The sequence below is a fragment of the Crocodylus porosus genome, unplaced genomic scaffold, assembly GCF_001723895.1.
Source record: "Crocodylus porosus isolate Cpor-Errol unplaced genomic scaffold, CroPor_comp1, whole genome shotgun sequence".
NCBI lineage: Eukaryota > Metazoa > Chordata > Crocodylia > Crocodylidae > Crocodylus > Crocodylus porosus.
In genome coordinates, this window is record NW_017728932.1 from 17688456 (window position 1) to 17700947 (window position 12492).

The 12492-nt window shown below is 52.2% G+C and overlaps 1 protein-coding gene across 1 annotated transcript; it reads left to right on the forward strand.

Annotated features, from left to right (window-relative positions):
- The first annotated feature begins 5880 nt into the window (after window positions 1-5880).
- On the forward strand, window positions 5881-9044 carry RTN4RL1 (reticulon 4 receptor like 1). Its single transcript, XM_019545856.1, has one exon. It carries the CDS (start codon window positions 5985-5987, stop codon window positions 7323-7325), a length of 1341 nt encoding a protein of 446 aa, XP_019401401.1. The 5' UTR covers window positions 5881-5984; the 3' UTR covers window positions 7326-9044.
- The last annotated feature ends 3448 nt before the right edge of the window (window positions 9045-12492 follow it).

Consider the following 12492-nt stretch of genomic DNA (forward strand, 5'->3'; position numbering starts at 1 on the left):
ACTGCTGCTGTGCGGCGGGGAGCCTGGACGGAGGCAGGACAGCCTGGAGCAAGAGACGCTCGGGGCGAAGGCCAAGGGCGCAGTGGTCCGGGGCACCAGTCACTCTGCACGTTTCAACCCCCAGGTGTTCAGCGCGGTGGCTGGACTGGCCTCAGCACGGCCGGAGGAGGCTTACGGCAGGCACTGCGGGTTCCTAGAGGGGCCCTGGTTGCTAAAGCTCATGTCGTGATCTCCGTTTTCCTCCTGACTTTTTAGGGGGCGCTTTCCAAGTGCATCGTTTTGCACATATTCCTTCCAAAAGGCTTGTACGGCGTCCTTCCTTCTGCGTTCCCCTGTGATCCACTGCGTCTGGGAAGGGAATTCCCGTTTTTAGAGGGGGGGGGGAGAGGGGCATAAATTAGGCCAATATCCAGCCATGCGCAGTTTTGAGTAGCAGGTAAAAAGCATCCTCCTGTTCCTCCTCCCCCGCACCCCAAAATAACCCTGACATCATGCTCCATGCCAGAGCCGCGTGGAGCCAGTGGCCTCCAAGCTCGTCTTCTACCTTTGAGGTCACAATTGCCATTAAATCACAGCTTGCCTAACCAAATTATACAACAACGAAATTATCTCCAATGATTTTTATGTTGCTGAAATGTTCCAGAACCGCCAGGGTGATTACTGGGGGATTGGAAGCAGCTGTCACTCTATCAGAAACCATCATTCTAAGCAGCTGGAATCTGTCAGTTATTTATGACACCGTTTGCAGAAAATGATGAAGGTGGATGGGTGGCTGGCACCACTCGTCTGCATCGCGCCGCGCGCGGGAAGGGCACTCCAGCGCCGGCTCCTGGCTCCTGCCTCCAGGAGCGACACGCAGATGCCGCGGGAGACGGCGCACTGAGCCCAGTGCCTCTGCAGCAGCTGCGGGGCTCGCACCGCACAGCGCGGCACCCAGACGGCACGGGTGGCACGGTGCCGCGCGGCGTACCCCGCTGCCCTCGCTCCTGTCAGGCTCCAGCGGCTGCTCTCCGCCGGGCAAAGGTGAAGCGGTGGCCGCTGGGGAACGTCACTGGGGTGCCAGCCTGGGCCAGAACTGCTTGCACTGCAAAGAGGTATCTACCGAGCACGGCTCCAAGGCGCCGGCTTGCTAAAACATCCCGATTCCCAGGGATTTGCTAGGCGCGGGCCACCTCTGCTGCTTGCTGCCTCTCAGACCTCGCGGGGAACAGGCACTTCTGGAACTTTTGCTTCCGGCGACCGCTGCGCGACCGTCCCTTTCTGGGTCAGGCTCAGCGTCAAAGCAAATGCTCCTGCAGGTTTGAAACCCCGTCTTTGTCTCTCTTCCAGAAAGTTTGGTCTGATAGAAACAGTGTTGGGGAGATGGGAAATGTCTCTCTGCAGCATCTCCATAGCCAGTCGGTGAAGTTACACCAGGTGTGAATTTGGCCTCAGGCCTGATGACTAAGCTCCTGCCTCCTTGATAGCCCTGACTGTGAACAAAGGCCCCGTGCTTTCCCCCACTTGCAGCCTGTTCTAGTTAAGTATTATTATTTATACCACGGAGTAGCTATAGATGGTGTTTTATAGCAGTAAAATACATAAATCGACAACCAGACGACTAGGTCCTTGCCCTAAAGAGCTCATAAATCTAACAGCACGATCAAGACCAGTAGCACACAGCAAGCAGTCCACGGCACTGCGTGTGGATGCAGCCAGCCTAGACAGGTCTTGCAGAGCAGAAGTTTTAGGAGGAATTTGAAGGGAAAGCTTGACAAAGGTAGAGGCAGAAACTTGCCTTGGAGACCGAGGTCGTGCCCTGGAAGGGCCCCCACGTCGGCTGCCTGTGAGAAGCATAAATCTAGGCGAGGCAGCCTGATGCAGTGAGGAGGTCTTTAATGGAGCTCAGCCGGACTGCATTCGTGGAGGTTGGACAGAGGAGGCGGAGGCACCTTGTGCATCCCAGCTGCTGCAGCTCTCCTCCAGGTTACAGAGCCTGCTCTGCCCTGGCTCTGCACGGCACGAGCTGAACGGGGCCATGCCTGGGGCTGAGGCACAAACGGGGGAGCACAAAGCCGAACACCCCCGCAGATACCCCCTGCCAGAGGATTTTCCCCTGGCTTGCTCCTTTGGCTTTTGGGCTACAGGCAAGCGAGACACGGGGGCATCTGAACTCCAAGGCCTCCAGGCGTGGGGCTTGCACACAGGAAGCCTGTCATGGATTTGGGAGTACCTGAAGCCCCAGGCTGAAGTCTGGGATGGAGGATACTGGGCGGTGGTAGCGCTGCACAGACTTGAATGACTGAGTTCTGCTCAGCGGGTAGATTTCGGTACCAATTTGGCTAATTCAGCCTGAGACGCTAATTTAAACAAAAAGAAAAAAGATGTAGACAGAGCAGAGACGAGGCCAAAGCAGACCAGAGACAGTGCAGCGTCTCTTGGGGACCGCTGGCTCTGTTCACTGGCCTCCCAGCCCTTCTGACCTCTTCAGCTCCAGCACAAGTTCAGGCTTACCACGAGATGCATAATGGGGTGTATAACAACTCATCCAGTGCTGCATATAGCAAGTCCTTATTCATTAATAATGCATTCAGGAGGAGTGATTTCCACTTCCAATAATAAGGCTGATACGATAGAAACTAGCAGGTAATGAAGAACATTTATAATGATGTTAGTCTAATAATGAGTGTAATACCGTTAAAAGTAAGACTGCAAGCTGGACACATCCAAAGATAAATTATTTCAAGCATCCATTAACTAATGCCTAATTAATGCCCAATTATAAGAAGCTATATGGGGAAATAATCTGGACAGCCCAATGAATTCACTCCAGTCAGGAAGATCACGGTAAAAACCCAAGTGAGTGCAGAACGAGACCATGAATGGAAATGTGGGGTGGAAACAATGCGGTGGCTGTGTGTAATAATAACAATGAGACACCAGCCAGGTCGTTGGCATCTTTACCAGTGTCAGCAGTGCTGCATTTTCTTAAAATGCTTAATTAAAAGGTTTCCACGGTGTTTTTCCGTTCAGCTTTTCAAACTCTCCCTACCCGTCTACTTTTGACACGCATGCCAGTGACACTCCATCTGCCTCACAGCTTTTGCTGGAGGAAGTTGAAAGGTCTGCACTCAAGATAATAGAAGGTTTTTCAGCAAGTTAATCACATTCTGGCTTTCAGCAGAGGAAAGAAGGTCCCAGCAGGGGACTCTGGCTCCTAAAGAGCAGTTCTTCTGAGCTGTGGTCAGCGGTGGCCCTTCCAAATGAAGGAAGGGCTGTAACACGCAGGCTACTACGCAGCAGGAGCCACGCGACAGGTCACAACAGCCTAGCAGGACTTACGAGATAAAGGGCTTAATAGTTCCCACGATCCACTTCACTGGTCCCGGGCTGCCCACCTCTGGATTTAAGTTTGGGGCCCGTTGATGGGACCAGGCTCTCACCTATCACATGGTGATGGCAGATAATCAGAAGATGCAATGAGCAGAAGCTACTGCCATCTTCAACTGTCGCTGTCAAGGTGTAGTTAGAGGAAAGGTGCCTGCTTTCCTCTGTACAACCCTATTGCCCGAAGTATCTGTGCTGCTAGGCTCCTATTCCCTGCCTATTTCCTCAGCACCATTTATACCGCATCAATTCACATTAGCCCGACACATGTCTCCTCCTCCAAAATGAGCTTTGGACCACGCTGTAGTTACGGGACAAGCCTGACTCTTGGGCAGTTTCTCAGCCCTGTGCAGAAGGTGTTTTCAACCCTGCCACACTGGGCTGGTACCACTGCACCCGCTCCACCCATCCATATGGCAGGGGGGAAGGGGCCCGCCACGGCGCAGCGCTAAGTGGCCTGTGCCGGCATCGTACATGTTATCCCCCACGCCGCCAGACTATCACGCCGCACATGTTCACGAGCAGTCTTGTTAGCACAGAGGCAAATGCATCACGGGGCCACGTGTTGAACTCCTGCTTTTAGGCACCAAGCAATCTTCCGACCCGCTGCTTAAAATGGGGAGGGGGTTCCCTGAGCCAGCCCCTTCTGCACGAGCCCTCACACCAACCGCCTTCACACGGGGAGCACACCCCAGCGATCGGTGCCCGGGAGGACGCTGCTAACACACACGGGGTCCGAGCACGTCTCCGTGGTTCAGCGTCAGCGCTGTTACAAACGGAGACAAGGCAACACCCATCCCTGTTGCACTGCGGAGTGGTTTTGTGCCCAAATGCAAAGTGCAGCTTTTCTGGCAAGTTTGCAACCGGGACTGGGAAACGTTTGGTTCTTTAGGCAGAGAACGAGGGAGAGTTGGGGACAGACAAAACCTCGGGGGATAAGTAGTTGTAACGCACCAGAGCCCTCCCTCTCTTGCAGTCAACAATGTATAATGGTGAAGCCACACTAACATGCGAACGGCTTGAGGAGCGCGCCTAATACACAACGGTAATAGTAAGCGCTCCAGTTATTATACACTTCTGACTGACAGCCCTTCTTTGTCAATGCACAGGGATGAGAATCATTCACGCCAGCAAATGCAAACTTGCAACTTTTGAAGGGCACGATTCAGAGAAGTCCACTGCTCTCATCAAAGGATCCTACTAAACGTTTGGGCAAGGGCCTTTAGCTCAGCCGGATTTTATTACCAGCACACTCAAAGATGCCTGCTTTTTGCTGGCCCTTGTTGAGAGTTTGGGTAGTCCAGTCACTCTAAAATATGATAAACTTTGCATTCAAAGAGCAGAGCCAGATGGACAGATCAATTAACAATCAACGGTGCAGCAGTATCTCACAGTACACAACTGAGGAAAGCAGCCATAGAAGTATACTTTTCAATAGAAAGTGTCAGGGAAAAGCAGATTTTCTATTCTCTTCTCAACATTTGGTCTGACTGCTAAATCCCCCTTCCCAGCTTGAGCTGCAGGAAAAGGGGCTTATAAAACTCTGGGAGTTGCAGGACTTCCAGTGATGGCCTGGACCGGGTGAGTGCTCCTTCTAGCCCAGCTTGTAGGAAAATTATGCTTCAGCAGATGGTCAGAGGTTTCCAAGACAGGACGGCACTTGTGTACAGTACTCAGAGCTCCCACTCTGCTCCTATAACGTCCAGGTACAGGCTGCATTAGTGAGCGCGCGAGTGGAAGACATTGGTCTTCGACGTGGCTGTGAATGAGGGATGAGGGCCCCTTGCAAATGTTTGAAAGTCCTTCCATGCAGAAGGGCAACCCCAAAAAGAGCAGTGTTTTCCAAAGAGTGGGATCAGGAGGTGCGTGGGGGGTGAACCCCACCGTCCAAAGTCTAAATAAAGCCATTTTTGCCTTTTGATAATAGAGCCACATACACAGGCCCTCTCCGTGGCAACAGAAGGTGTAGTGTGTCGTGTCACAGGAGATCCACGAAAATGCTTGAGCACCCACTTCCCGTGCTGCTCGTTCTTGCTGGAGAAGGCAGGGGGAGGGGGACGCAGCCATGAGACGGACCTGGTTTCCTACATCTGCTTCATTCAGTGGCTCTGCACGTGCGTGGTGCTCCTGGGTGCAAAGCAGCAGCCTGCACCTGGGAAACGCCGTCTAGCAGGCAGGAGAACTGGAGGTGGAGGGGGAAACGGTATCCGCAGACCCTTTTGTCATATTTGCACCTCTGTCTTTGCTTCTCCACAGACGTGAGAAGTGGTTTTATTTGCATAAATCTGCTAGTTGCCCAACCACAGTGCAGAACACCAGCACGTGACCAAGGTGAGCGTTTACCCATCACAAGTAAACAGGGAAAGCCTGATCAAATACTCCCTCCGCCGACGCGTGTTTGAGCAGAGCGGTTACCTGCCCCCCGCAACCTAAGGCTGCCTCTGGATAATTCATGAACAGAAAAAAGGATTGAGTTAATTGGATGAATTTTTCACTAAGAACAATCCCAGCAGCTGTGACTGCGAGGCAGGTGGTTGTGAAGGATTGACAAGATGTCTTAATTCGACTAACCCTGTTTTCTCCCTTTCCGAACAGGGGGTTTTGTGGAGCTGCTCCTGATGCTGTTTGGCCTCGAGATTCCCTTCACTGCATGCTGCCCCACTGACTGCGTCTGCTACCCGTCGCCCATGACTGTCAGCTGCCAGGCCCACAACTTCGTGGCGATTCCCGAGGGGATTCCAGAGAACAGCGAGAGGATTTTCCTGCAAAACAACCAGATCACCTTGCTCCTGCGCGGTCACTTCAGCCCTTCCATGGTCACCTTGTGGATCTACTCCAACAACATCACCTTCATCGACCCAGACACCTTCGATGGGTTTGTTCACCTGGAGGAGCTGGACTTGGGAGATAACCGCTATTTGAGGGCTTTGGCAGCAGAGACCTTCCAAGGGCTGGCGAAACTCCATGCCTTGTACCTGTACAAATGTGGGCTGAGCTCCTTGCCCAGTGGGATATTTGGTGGCCTCCACAATCTACAGTACCTTTATCTACAAGATAACCACATAGAGTTCCTGCAGGATGACATCTTTGTTGACCTAGTCAACCTCAGCCATCTCTTCCTCCATGGGAACAAGCTCTGGAGCCTGCATCAGAACACGTTCAGGGGGCTAATAAACCTGGATAGGTTGCTCATCCATCAAAACCAGCTGCAGTGGGTCCACAGACGGGCTTTTCACGACCTCCGAAGACTGACCACGCTTTTCCTGTTCAATAATAGCCTTTCCGAGCTCCACGGGGAGTGCCTCGCGCACCTGGCGGCCCTGGAGTTTCTCCGACTGAATGGCAATCCTTGGAGCTGCGACTGCAAGGCCAGGTCGCTCTGGGAATGGCTGCGCAGGTTCAGAGGTTCCAGTTCCAGCGTGATTTGCGAATCTCCTGAGCAGATGCACGGCAAGGACCTGAAGATGCTAAAAGTAGAGGACTTTAGGAACTGTTCTGGGTCTGAGTCCCTCCATCAGATCAAAACACACACGTTCTCCACAGCCGACAGAGGAGTGCCCAAAGACCACCACCCCCACCACTCCTCCAGGGAGAAGGGCAAGGAGAGAGGGATGGAGCATGGTTTACACAGCAGCCAGCCTGCACCACCTCCTGGCTCGCGTCCAGGCTACAGAAAGCCCAGCAAGAACTGCACCAGCCACAAAAGCCGCAACCGAACCTCTAAACCGGTGTCCCTGGGGCCACGGAAAAGCATTCACGAGGTTCAGGACTACGTGCCTGACTACCAGCACAAATTCAGCTTTGGCATGATGCCCACAGCACCACCAAAGCGGAAGGGTAAGTGTACCCGGCGGACACCCATTCGACCCCCCAGTGGAGTCCAGCAGGCAGCTGGGAGCTCGCGGGTCAGGGCCTCTTTTCTGGTTTTTATCATGGTGTTAGCGGTCATAATACGCTGAGCCGGGCTGTGACGGACAGAATCTGTACTGCCACCAATCTACAAAGGACCAGAGTTTCTTTTCTTCTTCTTTTTTTGTACATGGAGAATTTGGCCTTGTGAAGGAAAGAATGTTATTTAGGCTTTGGATGGTCTCCATACATGGACGGGTGGATTATAAACATGGACTGTACAGAACGTGCACGGCAGGATCGGATTAAAGGCATTATCACATCCTTGTCACAAACAGCCCCAACTGAGCACCTACAAAAAAGCCAACCTTACAAAAACAGATCAAAGGGACAGGAGCTAATCCTCCATTAATAACAACTGGACAGACATGGACAGTAGCTGTGCTCTACGTGAAATCCTGTTAATTTGAGAGAGCTCTGAAAGACCCTGCGATTACTGAAGGGAACGTAACTGCTGTAAAAACGATCACCAATTAAGCCTACACTGTTTATCTGAAACTGTGCGCAGACACTTACAAAACGTGGAATAAGGACATCGGTTCTCCCACATTCTGCCCCTTTTGGCTCCGAACCCACAGGCCAACGTTGGCTGGAAATCTCTTGGAAGACAATCTCAAATCCCTGAATATCTCAGGCACACAGCAGAACAGGGCTTGCCTGCTGGGCTAGGAGTAGCCAACTACCAAAGGAAAGACTGATTAGAGGTGGAAATTAAAAACTTAAAAGGATTGAGGTACCTACAGAAGGTGCGTCTTTTGTAACCGTGTTCACATATAAAAAACAAACAAATGCACAGGTCCCTTCCCCTCAATTAACCGTATGTATGTCTTATAATGTTTATAAACTATACAGAAACTATATCTTCAGAACTAAGGATTGTATCGGTGGATTTATAGCAAAACAGTATCTGATTTTCTCTAGTAAGCAATTGGCAGCAGTGCCTACAGATGCCGGCCAGCCACCCGTCAGGCTCGGCATGCGCGGGGGGAACCACAGCAGACCAATTTAGAGCACTAGCCTTTTTGAGGTTTTTTGTATGCAATGCAACAGAGTCCATATCTGAAGAGCCAAAACTCACTCGTATGCCCTAACTTGTAACCCGTCACATGGGAAGGGGATGAATTAGAAATGTCCAGCCCAAACAAACACAGCCATAGAGCTCCGTCTCCTAGAAAGCGCCCCCAGGCCTGGGGCAGGAGAGAGGCCTTTCTAGCTGGAGTCCGAGGCGGTTCCCAACAGTGTTAGTCGTGTGAGGACCTTTATAGCTGGTCTAAGGTTTTCACCCCAGCGGAGGGAGCGGAGTCGGGACTGGCTGCAGATGGTCCTGACGGAGCGGGGAAGGTTTTGTTCCGTAAAAAGAACAGATTTGGCTATGGAGAACTGAGAAAGACGCGGAAGGCGATTGACTGGGAATCTTGTCAGTGACCTGTAAGAAACGTAGAGCCCACGACTTCTGTCCACGAGAGAGAAAAAATGCACAGGGCAGCAAAGCGAGAGGAGCTGTGTGAAGAGGGGGAGGAGGAGGAGGAGGAGCAGGTCCGCCGGCTCCCCTGGCCGCAGGCCGGAGCTGGAGCTCGCGTCGCGGTCCGGTGCGGGCTGGCTGTGGCAGAGACGGCAGTGTTAGTGATCGCAGCCTGTGGGCTATCAGAGACGGTGTCCCAAATTTTGCACAAACAGTCAATGTTAATTCCCTGTCAGAGTGGCTATGTGAGAAGAAACAAAACAGTGAAGTTAATGAAAGAGGGAAATAAAAGCGATGTTGGACAAGCCAGGCCTGTTTTTCATTTCCTAACCGGGTTGCAGCTGCAGTGACACATCTCTAGCCTGTAGCTCCTGTTTGGAGCCAGACACCAATCCTAAGGACGCGACTCGTGCTCTCTATCATGTACACGGCGGCCAAGCAAGGCTGCGCTGACTCACTGTAACCTCAGGAAAATGTCTGCTCTCCAAACCGCTGTCGTCCAGGCGAGCAGCATTTCCCAGCCCCATCATTCAGGGAGCCTTTCGCCACTGGGCACCGTGTGAACGGCCCACGAGCTCTGCCCCGCACCTCGGGCGCGGAGGAGGAGCAGGGGGCGGGCTCGGGGCGGGCGGCAGGGCACAAACTCCCCATTAAACGTCGCAGGCGCCTGCCGGGGGCCCATCTTCATCGAGGTTCTTGGAGCTGAGCTGGGAAACGCCCCAAATCCACCTGTTCTGGGGACAGAATATGCCAGTGTCACGTCACGTGTCCCGAGGACACGGCGTGGTCCTAGAAGCAGGCGGCTAAAACATTTAGCTGGAAACCAGCGCAGCGTCTCCTGCCAGCCAAGTGTGGAGCGGGACAAGCTGGGAGATGGCGCGGGGGCTGCCAAACTGAGCCAGAGAACGGCAGGAACAGCACTGGGAAGACAGAGGAATCGCTTAGCTTGTCTTGTCCTCTCTGTTCCAGCTCCTCTCCAACTTCTCCATCTACAGGGCTCTAAACCTCCACTAAAGGGATGTCCAATGCAGCCAGAACAAATAATCTGCGATCTGAAATAGCTCCCTCACGTCCTACACACGATAACCAAGAGCAGCTGAATGTTTCTGGCACTGTCCTTTAGAACTGGAGGATGTTGTTATGTTGGTTATTTCACTTCATACTCTGGAAATCAAAGCTCTCAGTGGGAGAATGAAGAAGAGAAGCACTTTATTAATTTTTTTAAAGTCTCCATGTAACTCCTGTAATATAGAAGTGAGATGTCAGCACAGGGGATGCTAATGTTTTAGAAGTGATTTGGGTGCAGCAGGCAATGCGGGTACTCTTTGAGATGAATTATATTAGAACAGACTATGCCTGGCCCTAAACCATAATTGTATTTTTAGTATCTTTGCCTCTAAGATGTAGAAAAAATAAAGGCAACTCCATCATGTATTACATCCCTTGTCAATCAAATGCTCCGACTCCTAGCAATAAAGGATGCTGTTGAACAACCCAAAGTGAGACATAATGAACTGCTAAACAGGGGAAACCACCTGGCCCATCACAGCCTTTAAGTCTCCACCACATTCCTCTTATCCCCCTTCTCGCTGCAGGCCTCTGTACCCGCTCCTCCCCTGCAGCCGCATCTGCTGCAGTACCGGTTCATCTGTACGGCTTGCTCTGACTTCTGCCCGTCAGGCGTCGGAGTCACTGAGGTGGGGAGGGGAACCATTCGCAAACCTAGACAGGATGTCCCTTTCTAAAAGCCCTGCCCTACCGCAGCCGGATGCTGTGGGTGGGATGGAGGAATCACTGGGGATTGCCCGTGGCCTACCCGACATGGCAGGTCAAGGTAGATGATCACACTGGTTTGTTCTGGCCTTAAGATCTGTGAATCCTCCCCCCGTCAAACCAAACCCGGCCCAGACCCTCCAAGCCCTACGCGAGCGTGTGGGAAGGGATGAGGAGAAGGCCAGTTGCCAGCGCAGTTAGTCCTATTAGCAGAGAGAGAAGCATGCCAGCCCCTGGGAGAAGAGCCAGCCACTGCTCCAAGCTGTGCTGCTTACACGTAGGGCAGCCCAGCTTTATCACAGCATACAACCCTCTTGCCTGGACAAGGCCATCGCCCTGCTGGAAAGATGAGGGGAGCCGGGCACCGAGCTGGACTGGGTACAGCGGCAAGCTCGCCTCTGCAGCTGCACGCGTTCCTCTTGTTGCTCAGGAGGCAGCTTGCCCATCGCCCGTGGCCAGGCCCTGGGCTGAGCACTTCCCATCCCTGCTGCACCCCTGGGAAACGTGCCTGGCCACTGTCTATTCCTCCCATCGGCTTGTCACCTTCACGCATCTCTACACCAGGCGGCACTTCCCCTTCAGAGCCACACTCCCATAGGCGATGCCAGCCCTTCCCCGTCTGGTCGCCTTGTTCCTCTTTATTTCGTTGCCGCCATAAGCTTTTATATCCCAGCTTTGGTTTCCTCGTACAAATCATTTGCACAGCGTATAAACAAAAGAGAACCCCAAACAGACTCCAGATTATGTCTCTGGAAATTCACTCGCAGCTACAGAATCCCATTTCCAGCCACATGCTGTTTTCTGAGCCTGAGCCAATTTTCTACCCATTTTACCTCTTTCCCATGATTCTACGCTTCAGTCACAATTGTTAGCAAGGAGCCTTATCATATGCACTTTGAAAACCCAGGCATACGATGCCCTCTCCTTTCCACCTGTCTGCCCAGACAGGGAAGAATTCAAAGAACCAAAGGAAGTTAGTCAAAAGAAAGCTTCCCTTTTTCAGCCCAAGCAGACATCAAATTAAACAGTTTCAAGCATCCTCCCCGGGGCTTATGTGCAGTTTCTTGACCAGTACTTGCTTCACGCAGTGTGTGGCCTTTCTTCCTCCTTTTTAAGATAAAAACGATCCTGTCCACTTTCATGCTCTTCAGAAGTCAAGCCTGCTTTCAGAGGAGTGCTCTCCCCCACCACAGGCCAGCTCAAGGCAAGGGCACCACTTACATAAACTGGCATCAGGACTTCTACAGCTGCCAGAGTCCACCTGCCCCAGGCTCACCACCACTGGGTTCGTGGCATGCTTTCTGCCACCGGTGCTGTGCCATGTGCAACAGGATATCCAAACACGACATTTTTTATTCTGCTACCAAGGACATTTCCTTTTCTGCACCTTGCTGATTCCCCTCAACCTTGTACATTGACAGACTTTATCTCCCTTACATCTGCCAGCTTCTCTTGCTCATTTTAGCCGACACCACCACAGCCCTGTGTGTGCCCAGCTGTCCCCCGCCCTGGGGACTCTGCCTCAAAGCAAAGGGGCCTGTCTCAGCTGCCACTGGCCTCTTCACGAGGCTATCCGAGGGCCCAGCGGGTGTCATGTAAGCAAACGGATCTGGACTGAGGGTCTCCAGGCTCTTAAGAGTCCCTGGACACAGACGGCTGTGACCGTCTTCCCGAGGGCAGCCGAGGTCCTTCCACAGCCATTTCCACCTTTCCCTATAGTCTCTTGAGCCCTTCCCCTACCTAATCAAGAAATCTGATCCCTGTCTTCGGCAGCTTTCCATCCTCTTCCTCCTCTGTAAAAACAGAATCAAAATAACTGTTTAACAAATCAACCATTACCTTCTCCCATGTCACCAATTCCCTGCTATCATTCTGTAATGGACCAATTTTCTCTTTTACCTTCTGTCTGCTCTGAATATATCTCAAGAAGCTTTGATTGTGTGTTAAAATATCTGCTGCAATTCTCTGCTCAGTATCTCTTT